Below are 22765 nucleotides of genomic sequence, written 5' to 3' on the forward strand. Positions count from 1 at the left end.
AGTGCGCGACCCCAAGCGAGAAAGGACAATAGCTTGGAATTCCGCCTCGTGTTTCCGGTGGGGCAGCCTCGCGCTCCGCGGGTGAGGCCCGGGGGTGGGGGCTCCGAGCCGGCCCCACCGCGAGGGAGGCGCGGCCCGCTGGGCTCCCACCGCCGCTCCCACCGCCGCTCCCACCGCCGCCGCCGCCGCAGCCGCCACCACCTCCTCCGACGCCGTCGCTCCGCCCCGCCCCGCCCCGGAAGTGACTTGAGGCTCGTCCGGAACCTGCGGGCACGGCTGCTGCAGCGTCACCAGCCGAGCCGGTGCGGGGCGGGCGGAGCGGCCGCTGCCGCCGCCAACGAACCGGGATCGCGCGGGGGCCAGCAGCGCGCAGGCCAGGGGAGGGGGCCCAGCGGTCGGGCCGAGGGCGACGGGCCGCCGGCGGGCGCGGGGCGACGACGACGCGGAGGAGGCGGAGCCCGGAGAGGGGTGGGGGTCGGGGTCGGGGAGGGTTAGGGTGGGAGGGGGTGGGGGGGGTGTCCCTAGGCTCATGGAGCCGGCCGAACGGGCGGACGGAAGGGATCCCCCGGAGCCCGGTGGGCGTCCCGGCCCGGACCCGCGGGGCTTCGTCCCTCAGAAGGAGATCGTCTACAACAAGCTGCTGCCCTATGCCGAGCGGCTGGACGCCGAGTCAGACTTGCAGCTGGCCCAGATCAAAAGCAACCTGGGCCGGGCCGTGCAGCTCCAAGAGCTGTGGCCCGGGGGCCTTTTCTGGACCAGGAAACTCTCCACGTAAGTATGTACGGGCCTGTAGGGTGGGCGGGGGTGGGGTGGGGAGCAAAGGCTCGGGGGTGGGGGGCGTCCGGGGTGGGGGGAGGTGGCTCTTTGTCCGTACCGGACCGCTGGACTCAACTCTTCCCTGACTCTAGCCAGTGGTCCGGGAGCATTAGTCTGAGAATCGCGACAAGAACCCTGCCACTTTCCTGCCGGACCTCCTCGGTCCTTACGAGCCCTCTACGTCCTCCTCAGCTGCCTTTCCCCCAAGGATTCGGGTTGTTTTCTTCCGACCTGCGGGGCCCTGGGGAGCCTGAGGGTACCGGGCTCCCAGGGAAAGAGGTGAGCGGTCCCCCAAAGGTCCTCCTTGGACCTTTAAAGATTTATGGGGGAGCAACTATTGACTTTTCCTGGTGCTTGCTCCGGCTTTTCCTCTACGGTCTCCGCCTCTTCGTATCCCTCAATTCATGTCTCGTAACTTTCTGAATGGGTAGGAGGCCGTAGGGAACTTGTAGGTTCTGCTTTTTTGGGCCTGCTCAGTCTTTGTGGCTTTGATTGAAATTGGTTTAAAATAAGCCCTTACCACATTCTCGGGCTGTATACGAGACGTTAATGTTAAGAATGTTGAGTCTTAGAACCTCCGGGAAGTGTGTTTCTCTAGTTGTGACATTTCCTTTGGAAATGTGCAACCCTAAGGAAAATAAAGAGAGCTGTCAGATTGTCTAGGGCATTATGAATACCTGGCTTGTGTTAGTTTTTGAGTCTCTCAGATGAATATAGATGACCTAAATCAGTTTCAGTTGTTGTATTATTCTTTTATTACTGTTACTGGTTTTTGTTTGTTTGTTTGTTTGTTTTTGCACAAACACCTGGCAGACTTTAGTGCCACTGAAAGTAAGGGGAAAAGAAGTAAAAATACAGTCTGGGAAGAAAGGTAGAGACTATATATATCCATTTATGTCCAAATAACCAGCAAGGTGGGCATCTTCACTGTGTCAGACGTACTTTTTAAGAAAGTTGTGCTATATCTTGTTTGGTTAACTGTACACAAAATCTGGTAACATTGTATGTTCATGCATGTGGGTATGGATGATAAACACACAAGACATAAGTTACCTCTCCAGTGTTTACCCAAATTTGCTGAGTGAACTGGGTGATGACTCAGGGTTTTGTAATGCAATAGTCTTCTCAACATTTCCTCACAGGATGATTCTTATCTGCCAGTCATTAGGGAGCCTCTGACAAATTTCTCATCTCCTCTTGACGGTGGTGGTGGGGGTAGTAATACCTTTTTAATGAAGACAAAACTAAAACACTTAATTTACCCTTTTCAAAGAGTGACATAAAATATCAAGGTTAACAGCTCTTCCCTGATTAGAGAATGGAGAAGTTTGTGTATTTAGGATTAATAGGAGACTTTGGGAAAAAAAGAAATGCAACCGGGGGAAGAACCACTTTCAGTCAAAACAGAAATGTTTTATAATTGATTAACATCAAATGATATTTCAAGTGAACCTCCTATGTGTTTGTGTTACTTAGGCACAATAAAAATAAAGTTATTTTGTTAGTTCCAGTAATTCCTGTATTTCAATCACTCTTGTTAGATTTACCAGAGAATAACCATTTTGGAGGACACAGCTTTTAAGATTTTTTTTTTTTTTTTGGACAGAGAGAGATAGAGCGGAGAGAGAGATCACAAGCAGGCAGAGAGGCAGGCAAAGAGAAAGGAGGGGCAGGCCACCCACTGAGCAGAGAGCCCAATGTGGGGCTCGATCCCAGGACCCCGAGATCATGACCCTAGCCGAAGGCAGAGGCTTAACCCATTGAGCCACCCAGGCGCCCCAGGACACAGCTTTTAAATGCACAGTGTATAAGTATACCAATGTGTGAATGCATATCTGGCTTGGATTTCTGAATCTGGAATCTACACAGATTTAAGCATTGTTTTCTGACATATTACTAAGCTTGGCAAATTAGCACCTAGAGTTGGATTATTTTTGGCTTATTAAGTATAAGTAGCTTTTACCTAGAAATGGCTAAAAATACAGTGGAGATAGTCCTTGGTGTTGAGGCTAGATTGCAGTTAATAAGTCTTATTAGCCTGTGAACCCCGAACCATTCAGTGCTGTCAGAATTTTATTTTGGAACAGTGGTTAAATGCTGCAAACTGGGGCACCTGGTTGGCTCAGTGGGTTAAGGCCTCTGCCTTCGGCTCGGCTCGGGTCGTGATCTCAGGGTCCGGGGATGGAGCCCCGTATTGGGCTCTCTGCTCGGCGGGGAGCCTGCTTCCCCTTCTCTCTCTGCCTGCTTGTGATCTTTGTCTGTCAAATAAATAAATAAACTTAAAAAAAAATGCTGCAAACTGATTCTCAGCATCGCACTATGAGACATTTTGAACTTAGTGGGACATGTTGTGATCTTGGTTGTATGGTTTTTTTTTTCCTAAGTCATGTTAAGGTGACCTGTTTATAGTTGCACTTGTTTTTTAATGAGCCTTGTGTGTTGCACAAGTTTACATCTAAATGATGCCAAAACATGTGATGACAGCTGTCAATTACCTGAGTAGTGATCATATTTAGCACTTTATAGAAGAATGGAAAGTAGTAATGAAAATAAAATCTAACTTCTACCAGTAGCTATGTGACTGTGGGAAGGTTCCTTTAATCGTGTGTTTCCATATTCTTGTGAAAGAAATGAGGGGGTTGGACTAAGTAATTCCTGAGAAACATTCCTGGTCTGTGACTTTATTTTTTATCCTGTAGAGCCTCAAATAGGCCAGTGTGTATCTTTCTGCAAGGACTATTTGAGCAGCTTGTAAGGAAATAGTTGTATATATAGATCAAGCCCGTTCCTAAAGAAGACCAGAGTGTAAATGCTGTTCAGAGGCACTGGGACTGGATCCGGACCAGAAGTGTACACCCCTATTCTGGGCATCACAGGTCTGTGTTGGGTAGAGTTCTGGTTTGGGGATACTCAGGCTCCACCTCCCTTTTTTTTTTACTTTTTACTTCACTTAGGGTACTTACATCATTCCGTTTTGATCCATTTCCGAGACAGTGGGTCTGTGTAACATCTCTGTGAAGAAAGGTTAATTCTGTATGCTTTAAAAATTGGCCCTGTGGTAAAATACAAGCTCTCTTGTATGGACAAGCTAAAGTATTAGAGACATTATGTGAGGTAATAACAGAGGAAATATTTTTAAGAAGCAGGGAAACAAATTGGGAGAAGAGAGGCACAAACCTAATGGTCTTTGGGAAACACAGTAAAGACAGTTTCCTGGACTCGAAGTGAAAGATGTTGATGGATAACTGGTATGGTCCATGTAGAGAATGACGGAGTTGAAGAAGGATAATCCTGAAACTTGCTTTTTTTCCCCTTGTCTCTCTGGACCTTTCATGTGAGGTAGTGAGGTCTAGTTTAAAGACCTCAGTTGTTTATACCTGGCTTTGCTGTGAACATTCTTACCATATTGGTCTTGTTTAACCTCTCTCAGCTTTAGGGTCCTCTTTTGAAAAGTGGGAGGAGTGTAGACTTTTTGTGGTTTTTCAAACTTAAAACTTATCCATGGATTGTTCTATAAAAGCAAAATCTTAAACCTGGTATTGGGCTCCTTGGACAGGATAAAGTTGCACTGATTTTTTTTCTTTCTTTCTTTTTAACAGTTCACTGATCATATAACTCCCTAAAGTCTGCTCAGGGCTCTGAAACATACTGTTTGAAAAATCATTGAGTTAGTCCCAAAGGGCCTTTCTACCTTTCTGTTCCTTTAAAATGATCTGGAGGAGGGAAAACAAGTGAATAGCCTACTATTTCCTACAAGTTTACCCCATCCATAATGCTTTCTTTCTTTCATGTTTCTTTCTTTCTTTCTTTCTTTCTTTCTTTTTTTTAAGCAGAATTTTGATTTTAGTGAAGGATGTGCACTTGGTATATTATGAAACAAATTTAAATGTCTTATTTGTTATAATGAAATGTTATATTCTGTGCTGTTTTATTACAATGAAATGACTCTATTATACTGACAAATCATTTCATTTGCTAATTAAACTGTAACTTCCTTGTTTAATTATTATTAAGAACATGATTAGCCTTCCTGGATAGGAATTGGATTATCCCAGTTGAAACCGCATAATGTTTTTAATTAGATTACATAACCACCGGAAACTTAAGTTTAGTCAAGATATGAATTATCAAATACACTGAACTTCTTTTGTGGAAAGTAATAATCTGACCACAAGAGCACCCATATTTGTATCATCTCTGTGTTGGGGGAGAAAGTAGAAAATGCTAACCACTGAATCTCAGCTATTAACATGATATACTTATTTGGATATCTAATGTTTAAGTGTTGAAAATGTGAAGTACACGATAAATAGAAGTGCTTTTTACTTGTAAAAAGTCTTGAAATCTTGACAGATTACCACATTGATCAGTGAGCACCAGTTAGGGAAAATAGTGGAAAAGTTTGCCCTTTGTTATTATATGACCCCACTCAAAACAGGAACTAGAATTTCTTTGTTGAATTGATTTGAAAGCTGATTTTCCATAGAAAAAGCAAAGTAAGTTAATTAAATTATTTTGGGGGACATAAATTTTTCTGACAGAGTTGTATAACAGCACAATAAACTGTCCTTCACATTTCTTTCTTTCTTTCTTTTAAAGATTTTATTTATTTATTTGACAGACAGATCACAAGTAGGCAGAGAGGCAGGCAGAGAGAGAGGGAGGGTGCGGGCTCCCTGCTGAGTAGAGAGTGCAATGTGGGGCTTGACTCCAGGACCCTGAGATCACCACCTGAGCTGAATGCAGAGGCTTTGACCCACTGAGCCACCCAGGCACCCCTATTTCTTTTTTTTTTTTTTTTTTTCTTTAAATTAACTAACTTTAGTTTTTAGAGCAGCTTTAGGTTCAGAGCAAAATTGAGCAGATAATACAGATATCCCCTGTACCTACATATGTACACATTTAATTTTTCATAGCAATGTCAAATTTAGATATTTTATATATGTATATTTGAGGCCCTTCCCATTTTTCAAACACCTTTTTAGTTTCTTTCTTGTCTTACTTTCATTCATTCTTTCTTTCTTTTTTTCTTTTTCAAGTAGTTGCCATGAATGATTTGGGGTTTGAACTCATGACTTAGATTAAGAGTCACATCCTCCATTGACTGAGCCAGTCAGACTTCCCTCAAGAACCACTCTTAGTCATTCTTTTAAAACACCTTGTCAATTTCTTCTCACTATAACTAGTGAGGATGTTTTTGGAGAATTTCATTTGTCAATATATATGATTTGAATAGTTTTTGAATACTTTTTAAATTTATTTTGCTTTAAACATTTTTTTTCATGGAACATAGCAAACATGTACAAGGGAAGACAGTAGTCTAGTATCTAGTTCAGGTACCCATAATCTGTCTTCAATTATCAACTCAAGACCAGTCATGTTCCTTCCACTCCCGTGCACCCCCCCCCCGCATTGTGTTTGAAGCATATTACTCCATTCATAAGTGCTTCCAGTATGTATCTGCAAAGGAAAAGGAATTAAACCAAAAAAGTCAATACTGATGCCATTCTCAGGCTTAGGAAAATGAACAATCCAACATCACTTTGATCAATCTCTTGAAATTCTACTTGCAGAATTTGTGGTTTTAATTCTGAGTTTCCATTTGCATTGTTTTGTCTAAGGTTTACTGCAGACAGACACCATGGACAATGATTTATAATACAGCTTATTAATGAACATTTGTGTATTTTGGCATCTTTCTTCTCCCCCTCTTAATTGTGGAGACATAGAAACCGTCCTGGGGCAACCAGGACTTCCTTGAATTCTCCCATTTTAAAAACAAAGATACTGAGGTTCTTATTAGGTTAATAATACATAGTTGGATGCAAAGGAGTAGCGGCAGGAGTCTTGAACAAGTATTTTCTGAGTGCTTTGTCAGGGGCAGGCACTGGTTTTGGCCCTTGGGATATGTTAGTGAAAGATTTCTGCCCTCTTGGGAAGTTCCAGTGCTTTTCTCTAAGCACACATTTTTGTTCTTTAAGGACAGCCTTGGCAAGTATTAGCTCCATCAAGAAACTTGAGGAAAGAAAATATGAATTCTAAGTGCATTACTTAAAAAAATTTTTTTCTGACCAGTATGTTTTAATGCCCTAAATGGAGGCACTGAGAAGGGCAGTTAGGGGAAAAAAATTAGTGAAACAGTACTGTTTCTTGTTCAGAAATGTGAATGCATCATTTGAAAACAATTTTCCCAAGTGGTCTTGCTCCAGTAAATTGTCTTTGAAGTACATGTTCTTGACTGAAGTAAAATGGGAGGCAGTTTCTTGGTTTTTTAAGGGATACTTATTTATTTATTAGTAAATAAGGGTACAACTTCTTCACCCATTTTCTCATTTTGAAACCTGGGTGTTAACTTTTCTGTTAAATGAAACATTTCTAGTGAATCTTCTCTCACTGCTCTCCTTTTCTCCTTTTTAATACAAAATCCAAATCTGTTTTTTTCTAACCTGTGTAGAAAATTAGATCAAAATCTCATACAGTGTGAATGGCAAGCTGAGAACAGGGTAATAAAAGCAACAACAAGCAAACAACAACCAAAAAAACCTTTAATATTCATTGACACGGCCACTGGAATGTTAAAAGCAGCACATACTATAAATATTCCCATTTGGAATCTTGAGGTTGGCTACTTCCATATTCGGCCTACACTCAGCATTTCTTCCCTTTTAGTGCACTCTCTTGATCCCTTGTTAGTGCTTTCGTAGTCTTTGTGTATTATCTTCCCTCTACTGGTGAGCCTTCTTGAGGTCAGTGTCCTTTATGTTTACTTCCTTTTCTCCTCTCCCGGTATTTACTACAGCAGTACAGCAGTGTGTATACATTCCTTTGTACTCAGTAATATTGTAATTAATTTTTTTGTTCTTTGTAAACTAAAGCGTTATGGAATTCTAAGAAATTACTACTTACACAGTCAAAATGGAGAAAACAAATATGGGATGAGATCTAGTTTAACATGGGATTCAAAAGAAAGTTACATATTTAGTAAAAGAAACGGAGGGAAGGAACACTTTGGTTAAAGAGGAGAATGGTGTGTTTCATAATCAAAAGTGGGAGTCTGGGGGAGTGGGTTTAGCAAAGTTAATTAGAGAAGAAAGCAGATTATATTGGTTGCATTGATGAGTTTGAGACTTTGTTTAAAAATAAATCTGTAATAATTGTTATGTTTAAATATTTAATACTAAATAATTTAGAGTGTAGTTAATACAGTTTTTGAATAGGTGAACCATACAGTTTTGGTAATGATCATCACCTTTTTATGCTAGTTTGACTTTTTTTTTTTCCCCCAAAATAATTAGACCCTACATTTTAGAATCTAAAAATAAAGAGGTGCCTGGCTGGTTCAATTAGAAGAGCCTGCAATTAATTCTTGATCTCAGGGTTGTGAGTTCGAGCCCCACATTAGGTGTAGAGATTACCTAAAAAGAAAAAAAAGCTTAAAAAAAATCAAAATATGGTAAATATTTTTCCCTTCCCATGAAAAAAAAGTAACACTATTGCAGCTGTGAAATGGGTTTGAGAATAGTATTGTAGTTCAAATAAATTGGAAACTGCTTAAGAATTATTAAAAATGCTTTCTAATCTCCTAATGGTAGGTACTCTAAAAGAAATGTGTTAGTCATCTTTGGGCTCTCAAGTATGAGTATTTCATCTTGTTTTGTGACATGCTTCTTTTTTAAACCAAAGATGAAATAGAAGCTTTTAGAGTAAGAAACTTTATGAATGCAATCTTTTTGCATTAGAGTGTTTATATTTTGGGCAGATTCCTAAAGAGTTTAGTTATGAAGGAAGGTGGGTTACTTCCAGACATCCCAGTAAGTAAAATATTGTCAAATTTCTGCCAACATATACCAAACAGAGGTCTCTATTTTGTGTGTGGCAGGAAAACAGTTATTTAACAAATTCTGGAATGATTTAAAATGTGATTTTTTTAAAAGATTTTACTTATTTATTTGACAGAGAGAGGGATCACAAGTAGGCAGAGAGGCAGGCAGAAAGAGGGGGAAGCAGGCTCCCCGCTGAGCAGAGAGCCCAATGCAGGGCTTGATCCCAGGACCCTGAGATCATGACCTGAGCCGAAGGCAGAGGCTTAACCCACTGAGCCACCCAGACATCCCTAAAATGTGTTTGTTTTTTTTTAATCATAATTAAAGGGGCACCTGGGTGGCTCAGTGGGTTAAAGCCTCTGCCTTCGGCTCAAGTCGTGATCCCAGGGTTCTGGGGTCGAGTCCCGCATCGGACTCCCTGCTCAGTGGGGAGACTGCTTCCTCCTCTCTCTCTGCCTGCCTCTCTGCCTACTTGTGATTTCTGTCAAATAAATAAATAAATAATCTAAAAAAAATAAAAATAAAAAATAAAATCATAATTAAATAGGCAAGTATCTTAAAACTTTTTTTTTTTTGTAGTTTGTATGGCCTCACAATTTTTCATTTGTATGTTCACTCATTAGTGCTTAATAGAGAATTTTTCATTTGTGGGTTATGACCAAAGGGTTGTGAAATCATTTTAGTTTTTTCTTTTGAGGGGTTTGTTTGTTAGTAAACTAAATTAGAATTATTAGAGTAAACTTAGAAGTAATAAGGGTGAATGTTTATGATCTTAATTTCAGGTTTTTATATGAGCTTTTTTTTTTTCCAGTTTTATACATGTTTATGTATGTACTGGTTTATATATTTATAACAGTGGATTGTGGCTCCCAAAATATGAAAGCTACTGATTTTACAGGTTTCTGTAATTCAGATCATCGGGTCAACACCTACACCTTGAGCCACAAAGATAAAAGGGGTAAAAATGAAAAGTTGCAACAGTTTTAAAAAATCAGTCAACTGGGAGATCTTATAGGAGAGCATTAGTTAATAGATTACTGAATGAGTGGCATAGATACGACCTACCATATGTTAAGGCCTCAGAGTGTGCCAGCACTAAGCTAATGACTTTACATTCATTATTTCACTTAATTTTCACAAACAACCCTATGAATTGTAGGTACGTTTGTTATCCCAGTTTTACCCTTGAAGAAATGAAACTTAGTGAGGTAATGTATTAGCTGATTTGTTTGATGACCACAGGGCTTTCTCTTAACCATGTGTCCCAGAGGAAGCAAACTCCCCAGGCTGTGTAGCCTGGGAAGACTACCTGGAGAAGAACTGCACCTGAGTCTTGAGGTGGAATTTGGTTAGGTAAGCAAGAATTTTGAGAAAGCCATTTAACATGGGGAACAGAGATTTGAACAAGTTGACCCCATAACTGTTAAAGTAGGTGCTTGGAGCATTATACTGAAAGACTGAAGTTATCTGTGTCCCTCTAGGCTTTATGCTCCAGGAGCATTTGTTACTTTCCATTCCCTTTTGCCATGTCTGGCTCTTAACTGACATTCAGTAAAGCATTTCAAGAGATGAGTGCCCCTTGTCCATGACTCCAGAGAGAAGCAACTGGGAAAAGAAGAGAGGGATCATTATTAGATATTAATAGTGAATGTCTGTATTACTCCAGAAATTGTCATGTCAGTTTTAATAAGTCATAAAGAATATAACTTGGAAATACAATATGCTGAAGCTCTGGTGAGAATGTTTAGCCTGTGGTATAGATCGGATAAAGAGAAGAGTGTGTACCTCAGACCTCCTTGTCTATTTAGAGCCTTCTATCAGAAATACTATACTTGGTAAAGATAATAGACCTGTTTTATAGTGTGTTTCGGAAACCTTACTCAATATTTTAAGGCCAGTTTGCTTAATTTGGTAAAATATTTATTGTTTAAAGATTTTTTTTTTCTTTTAAAGATAGAACTAGTTCTCCTGAGCTCTTTTTAATTACAAAAGCCAGTATATTTCTCAAGAAATACATTTGGTCAGCCAAAAAAATGTTTCTCAGAACACCCACCTTGTTTCAGTCTTTGGTTAGAGTTGAGGGTTACATATGTATGTAGGCATGTCCCTGTCATCCTTACCTGTCAGTCATCTAAAGAAATATAATAATGTATACATGTATAACTCCAGTAAGAAATAGAATGTGGAAAACACTCAAGTTTGGTATAAGCTATTAAAGGACAGAGAGGACAGAGATAGCAATTTTGGTTGGGAATGAAGGAAGACTCTGAGAAAGAGGAAGACTTAAAGGATAGCTAGGCTTCTAAGGATATGAACAACTAATTCACAAGAAAATATATAGTAAGCAAATATCTTAAGGTATATTTAGACTCATAACTAAAGAAATATTATTTGAAGCAGATTATATTTTTAATGATTTAAATCGTTTTTAAACTGTATCTGTACTCCAGTCAGTCTGCAAAGGTGCAGTGGTTCTCAAATGTAGTGAAACATCCGGGAAGCATACAAACAACTGGTCCTTGGGGCTCCACTGTAGATCAGTTAAATCAGAATGTCTTTCTTGTACATTAGTCAGTTATTCACCACCGTAGCCTTGTGAGGAAACCAAGGCTTTACAAATAGATTAAATGACTTGCCCAAGGGACTGGCCTAGAGCACTTTGAATTCTCTGCAAATTTGTAGAACCTTGCTGCTCCTGCTGGCTTGGCTGTTGTGTTGAAATCAATAAATATTCTGGCTTTTCAAAGTTGATTATAATGTTGGGAGTTGCAAAGTAATCTAGAGCATAGCAACATAAGATATTCTCCGCTTTAGATAAGTCCTAATTTGCCTTTCGTCCGTATCAGCAGGCACTTGGAATTGATATCCTTTATTGTTTTTTGTTTTGTTTTGTGATGGTGTATTCCTTTTCTTGATCCTCCTCTTGACCTCTTTGGAAGTGAAATGAAATAGTAAGGAACATTCTCTTGGTTGTGTCTTTTTGTCACAGAAGAATGCTGTTTTTGCTCTTCCTCTCCCTACACCTGTCTCCTGTGCCTGTTCCTGCCTCTTTCCTCAAATGGCTCAGATTTTCTTGACCCTCGGTTGCTTATTCAGAGTCATGACGGCTTTCTAATCTTTGAAGATTCAGTTCAGTGGACACTCATCTATGATGAAACATTGGTTTAAAAAAAAAATCACAAAACTCTACTTCATTTGTCTCCCTTATTTCTATATATTTCATTTTCCAGTACATATTTCGTCACATCTAGAAAGGCATTTTGAATACATGGGTTATTGAGTGAAAAGAGAAAGGGGGATTTATGAGAAAAGCCTACATTTTATCTGTTCATTCACTCTTCCTAGTAATGAGAAGCTGTATCTGCATTTTTAATATGTGTTACGATGAAGGAGTTAGTCCCGTAATCAAGTCAAGGTAATTAATTCCTGATCTTCTGGCTTTCTCCACACATTTTGCCTTTTTAAATTTTTTCATTGGTGATATCTTAGGAACAGAAGGGAAAGACAGTAAAGTGAGGAGGAAGATTGGTTTTGTTTTGTTTTGTTTTGTTTTGTTCTGGTTAGAGGGAAGAGTCTTTTTAGGTATCTCATTGACAAGTATTTTAAAGCAAATAAAATGACCATGACCATTGTCAGGTATGAAGACATAGTTTTAAAAATTCTTATGTCTCACCATTTATTCAGATATTTTTACATTTTAGTACAGTTTTATTGTTTTAAAATGTAATTCCTATACATTTCTCTTAGAGAAATTTCCTTTTTTTAAAGATTTTATTTATTTATCTGAGAGAGAGAATGAGCAGGGGGCTGGAGAAGAGGGACAGGGAGAAACAAACTCCCTACTGAGCAGGGAGCCCCATATAGGGCTCATTTCCAGGACCCTGAGACCATGACCTGAACCAGAGTCAGACACTTAACCAACTGAGCCACTCAGGGGCCCTCTTTCAGAGAAATTTCTAATTAATCTTTTTGTTGATATTATGAATGGACAGTTTACCTCCATTCACCACTATTTTTAATCTGGTTACTGTAAGGAAGGCTGTCGATTTCAAGAAACATAGTCCATGGCTTTTCTTATTCAGTCTAAAAGTGGGATTTTTTGTTGCTGATTTTAGATGTTTTAGGGAAAATCATAGCATTGATGACAGCATTGTTTTACCCTTCCTGAAACAGTTACCCCTATTTGTGTTTCCTAGTTTGCTCTTTAATCCCTAGATTCAGAATAATGCTAAGTAATAATAGTAAGAATAGTCATTATTGTCTTGAATCTGGTTTTAAAGGGTGTGCCTTTAAAGGTTTTTGGTTTTAAAAGGAAGTGCTTCTTAGAGGGGGAATGCCCTAAATCAGATATTGGCTATTGAATTTTTAAGACTGTGTGTTTTTAAATAATTTGGTTTCTTTTTGTTATACTGTGTTAATATTTTCTAATTTATATTTTATTATAATTAGACTTTTTGTCCAGAATAGTGTCCATATTAGAATTAAGTGAGTTTGTGACCAGTTTTCTAGGTATTCCATAGAAGATTAAAAAGAGGGCACCGTTTCTGTAATCTCAGTTTTTGTCTTTTAAAGTCAGCTTTATTAATTATATAATTTTAATTACTTTTAGTTGAAGTCTGATTGAAATGTTAGAGACATACAGTCATTGATTTTGTTGCTGCTATTCAGCACATAAAATTTCATTTTCTTTATCAAGACTAGTTATCAGGTATATGGTATACTTGTATCAGGAGACACATGATCCCTGGCTCTCTTTTGGTGATGTTAATAGCCATTGTACATTCTTTAGAGATTTCAAAATGGTTCTTTGCTTATTAGCTGAAATTCTCTAAAAAACTTTTATACCTGAACTATTGTTTACCTTGAGGTACAATTCCTGTAGAAGCCAGGATAAATGTTTCATTGGTTCTCTTTATTTACCAGTTGTGTGGGTTTTTTTTTTTAAGATTTATTAATTTTAGAGTGAGAGGGGGAGGAGAGCACGTGCCCATGCAAGCAGGGGGAGGGCAGAAGGAGAGAATCTCAAGCAGACTCCCAGCTGAGCATGGGCTCCTTGGAGGGAGTGCTGAATCTGACCGCTGAGATTACAACCTGAGCTGAAATCCAGAGTCCGAGGCTTAACGCATTGAGCCACCCAGGCACCCTGTTTACCAGTTTTTAAGATAATGACTTGGTTCGATACCATTCTTCAAGAGCATCACCTGTGGGGTTTTCTTTTGTTTGTATTTAATATTTTTTAGTTTCATTATGAACTCAGTGGATTTAAACATACATTACAGTCAGTTACCATGGTTCATGCTCTGATGTCATTTTTGGTTAGTGAGAACCATACAACTTGACTCCTGTGCTGTTTTAAGTAGGACTTTAGTAATCTTTGATAAGGGCTGTTTTTATTAAGGGAAACGTAGAAATGCAGAAATACTCATTACCTGATCTTAAACATTGTATTTTATAACAGAAATTTGATATGAAATGTTTTTACATGTTAATTCTAATTACAAAAATAATGCCTTCTTACTTTAGAAAGTTAGAATAAACAAAGTTATATAGGAGAACATGAAAATCATTCTGTTTTACCACATAGAGGTAATGTGTTACGGTGTTTATTTTATCTTTTAATCTTAATGTATGATTATGTATTTTTCTCTGGTTATATTCATATATGTTTTGTATCCTGCTTTTTTTAAAAAAAAAAAAAATAGTTTATTGGGGCACCAGGGTGGCTTAGTTAGTTAAGCGTCTGCCTTCAGCTCAGGTCATGATCCCAGGGTCCTAGGATTAATCCCCACATTGCTCTCCTTCCATGTTCTCTCTTTTAAATAAATAAATCAATCTTAAAAAACAAGAAAGATTTCATTTATTTGAGAGAGAGAATGTGAGCAGGGCAGAGGGAAAGGGAAAAGCAGGCTCCCTGCTCTCAGTGTTTGGTCCCAGGACCCCCAGATCATGACCTGACACAAAGGCAGACACTGAACCTGCTGAGCCACCCAGGTGCCCCTTGTGTCCTGCTTTTTTTCTTTATATGACATTTCATTTCATATCCACTAAAGTTCCTTAAAACCATAATTTTAAGTGACTACATTTTATCTAAAGGCATAAACTACAATTTAACAAACTATTCTCTTACGTCAGCTTCCTTTTCTTTTCCCCCAGGAGAATTTTACTGCACATGTGGGTTGGCATTATGACTTTGATTTTCTAGGTTATTACTTAGGACGTACTGCTAGATGTGGGTTATTTTGTTTTGTTTTGTTTTCCCTTAAGATTTATTTATTTATTAGAGAAGAGAGCACGAACAAGGCTGGGGGAGGGGCAGAGGAAGAGGGAGAGGATCTCAAGCAGACTCCCTACTGAGTGCGAAGCCAAAATCCAGAAGCAGATGCTCAACACTCAACTGACTGAGCCACCCAGGCAGCCCTAGATGTAGAATTTTTTAAAAGCGATTGAGTGCAGCATGGGGTTTCTTGCTCACTGGGGAGCCTGCTTCTCCCTCTGCTCCTCCCCCTGCTTGTGCTCTCTTTCTCTCTCTCTCTCTCTCTCTCTCTCAAATAAATAAAGTCTTTCAAAAAAATTTATAAGTGTTTTAAATGAATATAGTTAAACTCTGGTATTTAAATTTTATAGGTAAAATTTCTTTTTTTTTTTTTTGTCTTTTGACTAGGACTACCCAAAATAAAGCATTTACTTAAGATTAAATGTCATTACTAAATGTTGTACATGTTTTATAATTACAAATAGTCTTAAAGTTCTGAAATGATGTTAATTTTACTTGATTGATGGATACAGTTAGAACCTTAGAAACCCAGTGATTGCCTTGAAGAAAAATAACTGGTGAATGCCAGAGCTTGTATTGAAAACCAGTATTTTTAGCCTCTCGTCAAGCTCTAATTCTTAGTTCATTTCAGTAATGTATAATTTTATATTACTTTAAACTTCTTATAATGAATACTAAACTATGTTCAGGATGTATAGTAGAAAAAACCTTGACAGTATTCCATGCTTTATTAAATAACTTATTATTTATTAAATAACTACTGTTCCTGGTATGCTACTGCCTTTCTTTCCTTGAGATTAAAAATTAAAGCATTTGATTAATACACTGTAAGGTTGGGAGGAGGAAGGAAGCAGGTAAAAAGTGCTTTCGTATTATCTTTCATAGTTTTTCACTCCTGTGGGAGGATGGAACATAATAACATCATCTGTATATTTTGGATAATTTAAGAAATATTCTGTTTAAAAGATCAATCATGATTGTTACCAAGGTTTTCAAGTAATTTGAGATATCTAATAGTAATTTTTAGTTCTAAAACTTGAAGTGAAAATTAATTGGAAAAAGAAAAGATTATCTCTTAATATGGTTAAAAGTAGGATTTTTGAACATAAATATACAGAAAAACCAACTGGAGTAATTATTGAAAAATGAAGGTTCTTAGTCTCCACCCTGAGTATTTTTTTTAATTTCCTTTTTTTTTTTTTTTTAATTTTATTGCATTTCACGCTCCTGGTATTTTAATGGTCTAGATTTAAGATGGAACTCAGGGATATGCATTTTAAACAGTCTAATAGACATTTACTAGGTAATATCAAGGCACTTTTTCCAAAGTGGATATACGAGTTTATACACCCACATTCACATATGAAAGGTCCAGTTGTTCTACATTCTCACCCAAACCAGATACTATTAGGCTTTTTAGTTTTAGCCAGTCTGGTGGGTGTGAAGTGGTACCTTACTGTTGTTTTTAATTTGCTTTTACTGGTGAGTAAGGGTGTTGAGTATCTTTACATATGCTTATTAGTCATCTGTATGTTGTCTTCTCAGAAATGCCTACCTGTGGAGTCTTTTGTGTCTTTGGGGCGCCTGGGTGGCTCAGTGGGTTAAAGCCTCTGCCTTTGGCTCAGGTCGCGATCCCAGGGTCCTGGGTTCAAGCTCCGCATCGGGCTCTCTGCTCAGTGGGGAGCCTTCTTCCCCCGCACCCCCCCCCGCCTCTGCCTGCCTCTCTGCCTGCTTGTGATCTCTGTCAAATAAATAAATAAAATCTTTTAAAAAATAAAATTAAATGGGTTGTCTTTTACTGATTTGAAGGAGTCCTTATGTAATTGGGAGTTCTCAGGTGGTTGTATCTAAATATCAGATTGGGCTTTTCACTTTTTTTTTTTTTTTTTTAAGATTTTATTTAGGGCTCGCTTCAGCAGCACATACACTATGATTTTATTTATTTATTTGAGTGAGAGCTAGAGAGAGAGAACACACAGAGGGAGAGGGAGAAAGAGAAGCAGGCTCCCCACTGAGCAGGCAGCCAGTGTGGGACTTGATCCCAGTCCCCTGGGACCATGACCTGAGCCAAAAGCAGATGCTTAACTGACTGAGCCACCCAGGTGCCCCCTGAATTTCTCAATTTTTATGAAAAACAATTATTAATTTTCTTCTTGTACTTTTGTGCTCTTCAGAACGAATTTTTCTTGGACTGCATTTTGAGAAATGCTGAGACAAGAACCACTTTCTGGTTGACAAGAACTGTTTCCTGGTTGACAGGGAAAATAGGTTTCTTTCTGAGTAATCCCCTAACATCTCTAGTTTTGTCAGCAGTTCTACCTCCTCTAGGAATCCCCCTGTTGGTCTCTTCCTTTCATAATACTAAATTTGAGGCTCTGAATTTTGTGTTCCTAATGTTAAGCATATAGTTGTCTTTCTACTGCAATAAATGCAATGGACTGTAGCTAAGTTATTTCGGTGGCTTAGAGCCATGTTTCCCCACTTTTTCCCCCAGAAGTATCCTAGCCACAGAGGAGAGTAAGTACAGAACCCCAGGGGCATCCCCAGTCCTGGCTAGACCTGAAGTAGCCACTGAAAACAAAGGATGGCTCTTTGAACTCTGCTCCGTGTAGTTTTTAGGAGTAGTTTGCTTTCATTTGAAAGTAGCATAGATCCTTTTACTTCAGAATTTAGAGTGAACTTGAGGGGAGGCTGCACCACATTTATTCAGCATCTTCAAATACCTCTGGTAGCCCTGGGCTTAGGGTTTTTATATATTGCCTTCGCTATTCCATTTGCTTTACCAGCCCACTGTAGTTAAGAAACTTGCATGGTGATTACTGGCAGAAGCAAAACAGTATCTCGCTTTCATTGCTCTGCTGTCTGTACTATGGGGTCACAGGATACTAAGGTGAAATCATGGGATTGTATCTTGAAACAACAGAAAAGAGCTGAATGAATAAATAAATACACAACAGTGTGAGAAAATGAAAAAGTTTTTATGTTTTTAGTGGACCAAGAATTTTGAGGAATTTATGGAAAGGAAAAGCAGTTAGATATCCTAATTTTAGAAGTTAAGCATTCATTTTGATCCTAGCTATTGGAGAAGTGCTAAAGACCATATAAGGAATATTAATTTTCTGTTGGTTTATATATTTGTCTGTAAAATGATTATTTCTCAAGGGATTTTATGATTTTTAAGTGTCCACTAATTTGTTCTAAGTAAGTTTTTGGTTACTTAAGTTTTTGTTACTTATGTATCCTCAAAATAGTCTATAATTAGTCATTCTTTTTGGGACACCTTTTCCTTTACTTAAAGTTGATGTTTTTGATTACCTTGGTTATCTAAAGTTAAAAAAACTGAAAGCGTACAACTTCGAGGTAAAATACTATATGATTTTTGATAGTAACTTAATTTTACTATAACTATGAGTTAACTCGCAAACATATGGTATTATGAGTTATGTAACTTGGTGTATTGTTTGAGGATTCTAAGCAAACCATTCTTTCTTCAGAGATTCTGTGGTTAAACAGTAAACTTTTATATATCTGTACTCTCTTGTTCTCTTTTATTCTTTATATTGTGATATGCTGTTTTTAAGTAGTTTTAGGAGTTATATATAAACAGATCATTCTCTTGAATGAGCTCTTGCTTAATAAAAGGAAGGGAGCAGGGGAACACCTTTCAGGGTGACTAATGACCAAAAGAGAGTGAATACCAAACAGCAATAAGACAACAGTATTGTAATTGGTCATTGACTCTTGATGAGAATTCAGTTATAATTATAAGCCTTTTGTTAATTAAATTAATATTGGTAGTCTTAATTAAAATAGAATAATTTTTCCTACATAATGAGTAGATACATAAAATGCTTAACATCAAGGACATTTGAGATTAAGGTGTCACAGTACACATTTTTTATTGTGGCAAAAACATAAATTTACTCTTAACAGTGTTTTTTTAAATGTACAGTACAGTATTATTAGAGATATGTACATTGTTGTACTACAGATCTTCAGAACTTTTTCATCTTAACATGACTGAAATCCCATACTCCTTGAATAACTGGTTTCCTTGTGTCCCCCACCTCCACTTGTCCTTGGCAACTACTGTTCCACTTTTTGTTTCAGTGAGTTTGGTTATTTTTGATACTGCATATAAGTGGAATCATGCAGTATTTGTCTTTTGTGATTGGCTAATTTCACATGCATGTATATGCATATACAAATACACACTGCATTTTGTTTATTCATTTATCCATTGATGGACATCCATGTTGCTTTTATACTTTGGCTATTATGAATAATGCTGCAATGAATATGGGTATGTCACCATACTTATTTTTAAAGGCTATATTGGCTTTTTTTGTTGCAGATATATTCGACTTTATGGGAGAAAATTTAGCAAAGAAGATCATGTTCTTTTTATCAAGTTATTGTACGAGCTGGTATCAATTCCGAAACTGGAAATCAGCATGATGCAGGGATTTGCCCGCCTCTTGATCAACTTGTTAAAGTAAGTAAATTTCCTGTGATTTCTCCTAACAGTTTTTGGTTTGTTTCTTCAAGGTTTTAGGCAACACAAGCTAAGTGTTCTTTGGTAAGAAGACCGAAGTCCCAAATTGCCAGTTTGCAAAGAGGTTGTAGAAAATTTTATCATAAGTTTAAGCCATATGTGTTAATTAATTAAAATTCTGTCTCCTCTGTGAGGCCTTCTGTTTTGTAGCACACATGGAAACATACGTCACCTGTTGTTCGTTTCCACTAGTTCTCTTCCGTTTTATATGTGCTAAGATCCTAGAGGAGTCATGAATCATTTATTCTTTACTCCTAGGTACCCAGCACAATGCTGGAAACATTAAATGCTTCATAGATAACATGGGAGAATAGGAAATTCATTGGCACAAATTTAAATCCCCCTTTTACCTGGTGCTCTTTGAGGTTTCAGCAGCAATAAGAATTTGATGCATTATTTTTCCTACTGCTGCATTCTACCAGTGAGTTGCTGTGGGTAGGGGCAGCAAGGCCCACCAGGATGACAGTAGCATTTAACAACTGTCCTTGCTGTGTAGTAGGTGTAATATATAAGTATTGAGTATATAAGTATACTCATATATGTTTACTTTTTTTTTGATTAGGAAAAAGGAACTTCTTTCAAGAGATGATTTGGAGTTACCTTGGAGACCACTTTATGACATGGTAGAACGAATATTATATTCCAAGACAGAACATCTAGGATTAAATTGGTTTCCTAAGTAAGTTTCCTTTTATAGTACTTCTTTGGGAACACTTGGGGGCTTTTAGAATTTGGTCATAATTGAGAAATAATTGGGTTATTTGAGATAAGCAAATATACATTTCATTGTGCTCATTTCTTTGTAACTTGACTCTTAAAATAATTTATTGCCCTCTTTAAATTATACCTGAAATTTCACTTAAGAATTTCCTACCAGGATATCTGACGGTTAACATTACCATAGTGGCCAAAAACAGCAGATTTTTGTTTGAAATCTAGTGTTTTATCATTGAAAGTAATGCACATTTGGCGTTCATCATTACATATTCACATGTGTTTTAATTCTTTAAGTAAAATGAATGCCTCAAGGAGAGGAGCTTGGCATATTCCAGAGGGTGTCCACATACCAGATAAAGAAACATTAGTTTTAGTGACTGTTCATGGAATGCAAGCTATTCACATGCATGGCTTCTTGGTTTAGACACACTAGAATGTAATGTTTAGACATACTAGGATTGTGAATGTCTGGCTGATTATAACTTCTTTTATGTACATCCTAACTCTTCCAGATCTCTAATTCTGGTACGTCCTGTATTCTGAGTTTACAGAGTACAGTATGATGATCTGTCCTTTTTGGTAAATAGTGATTTTAGACTTGACTGCGAAGTATCATTTCTCCCTGTTAACAAGGCTTTATCTAGTTGTGATCTAGCTCTTAATTTTTAGTCTTAGCATATTTGTCTTAAAATACTTTTAAACTTTGACTCATCTGGTTAAGTGTCTGACTTTTGAACTTAGGGCCATGGTTTCAAGCCTTGCATTGGGCTACTTCAAGAAAACAAAAAAACCCATTTTTTCTTTTTTTTAACTTCAGACATGTTTATTATAATCTTACACAGTTTACATAAATTTGCACTTGTATTTATTTGGGTTCAGTTATAACATAGCGTAATAAAAATCTAAGCACTAGGGGCACCTGGGTGGCTCAGTGGGTTAAGTAAGCCTCTGCCTTCAGCTCAGGTCATGATCTCAGGGTCCTGGGATCGAGCCCCACATCAGGCTCTCTGCTCAGCAGGGAGCCTGCTTCCCCCCGCTCTCTCTGCCTGCCTCTCTGCCTACTTGTGATTCCTCTCTCTCTGTCAAATAAATACAATCTTTAAAAAAAAAAAATCCAAGCACTGGTCTTCTGAAATAAAGCAGCCACTCACCATTCAGCAAACACATGATTTATTTTGTATAAAAGGGTTAAGTTTACTAGCGTTTAAGTACATGATTACGCTTTCTTTGTATGCAGAAATATACATCTCTCCCACTATACAAGAAAACTCTAATTAAAGAGTTCACAGGCTTTTAACACACACACACACACACACACACACACACAGCATTCATTAGGCTTGCATCAAAACAAAAGGGTCATTTCTGGCCGAAAGACTTCATTTAAGTAACTGAACACTGGATTCTTCTGGTGTTCACGTTCCACCTTTGAAAAAAGGCAAAGTCTCTTTAAATTGGCAGATTCCTTAGGATTTTAGTGTTTTCACTCCCCATGGTGAAAATAGTATATAAAGAAAATCTTACAACTGCAGAAAGGGCATTTAAAAGTCTTTTTCATAAATAACTAATATCACAGTCCAGGTCAGAGAGTACCCTGGGGAAGATGGTCTTAGTTTTCTTTCCACTTTTAAAAAATGTCCATTCAACTTGTTGTTTTCACTGTGAAATGGTTGAAAAATAAGTTCAGGGGGTGCCTGGGTGGCTCATTCCGTTAAGCGTCTGCCCGCATCTGGTGTCACGATCTCAGCATCGTAATCTCTTAAGTCTGCTTCTCCTTCTGCCGCTTCCTGTCTCGTGTGCACAGATGGTCTCACTGTCTCCCTCTCTCTCTAAATAAATACATGAAATCTTAGAAAAATAAGTAGTTCAGTGTCTTAAAAGAATGAATCCTGTGGATTTGTTGTTATGCAAAGAAAAGGAAAGTCATGAACACCGTGTAATTCAGCCGCAGAGCGCTTTGCTGTCGTTTGACATTAATTCAGAAGGGAATTCAGAAGCATACAAGGACAGGATGCTGATGCCCATGTTTAGGGTGGTCATTGGTGCCCTGGATGCCTGGCTTTGCCCAGGTCACTAGTGGTATGGGCTGACAATAGTGGGGTGCAAGTACAGGGTAATGTGCAGGTCCAAGGTATCTTGTTGCAGGGTTTTCATCTTGCTCATCTTCTTGTTCTGGGGATGCTTGGGCACTAGCTCCATGAGTTTGGAATAGCAGTCATGTTGTACAGCAGGCTCAGCGTGTCCTCCACCAAGGCATTGCTCCAGGAGATGACCTGGCTGTGGTCTAAAAGACTTGTTTTTCTAATGGGCCTCACTGGACTAAAGGCTTTCATGCTGATGCGTGGGGAAGGAGAGCAGGAGGGAGCCAGCTGCCCAGGAGCTCATGCCTCAGCACCTGTGGAGCTTCCTGAGCTTCCTGTGCTCCGCACCAGGCTGGACTCAGAGTCTTCTTCCTTTCAGTAAGTAGGCTCTACAACTCGGTCCTTGAACCCACATCACTGAGATAACACCTGAGTTGAAATCAAGAGTCCGAGGCTTAACCGGCTGATCCACCCAGGCGCCCCTAAGAAAAATCTCCTA

General features: G+C 38.4%; 1 protein-coding gene and 1 pseudogene across 2 annotated transcripts in view; one reads left to right on the top strand and one right to left on the bottom strand.

Moving 5' to 3' along the window:
- Positions 1-497: 497 nt before the first annotated feature.
- The window catches only part of PSME4 (proteasome activator subunit 4), a 112175-nt gene continuing 89907 nt past the window's right edge, over positions 498-22765 (top strand). For both annotated transcript variants that reach the window (XM_032877782.1, XM_032877783.1), the window contains exons 1-3: positions 498-771; positions 19268-19408; positions 20031-20147. In XM_032877782.1, the coding sequence (XP_032733673.1) occupies positions 530-771; positions 19268-19408; positions 20031-20147 (500 nt within the window). In that variant the 5' untranslated portion in view covers positions 498-529. The remainder of the gene's footprint in view (positions 772-19267; positions 19409-20030; positions 20148-22765) is intronic.
- Positions 22127-22518, bottom strand: LOC116879507 (annotated as a pseudogene).

The sequence above is a fragment of the Lontra canadensis genome, unplaced genomic scaffold (genome assembly GCF_010015895.1).
Source record: "Lontra canadensis isolate GAN:19392208 unplaced genomic scaffold, GSC_riverotter_1.0 scaffold61, whole genome shotgun sequence".
In the NCBI taxonomy this organism is placed as follows: Eukaryota; Metazoa; Chordata; class Mammalia; order Carnivora; family Mustelidae; genus Lontra; species Lontra canadensis.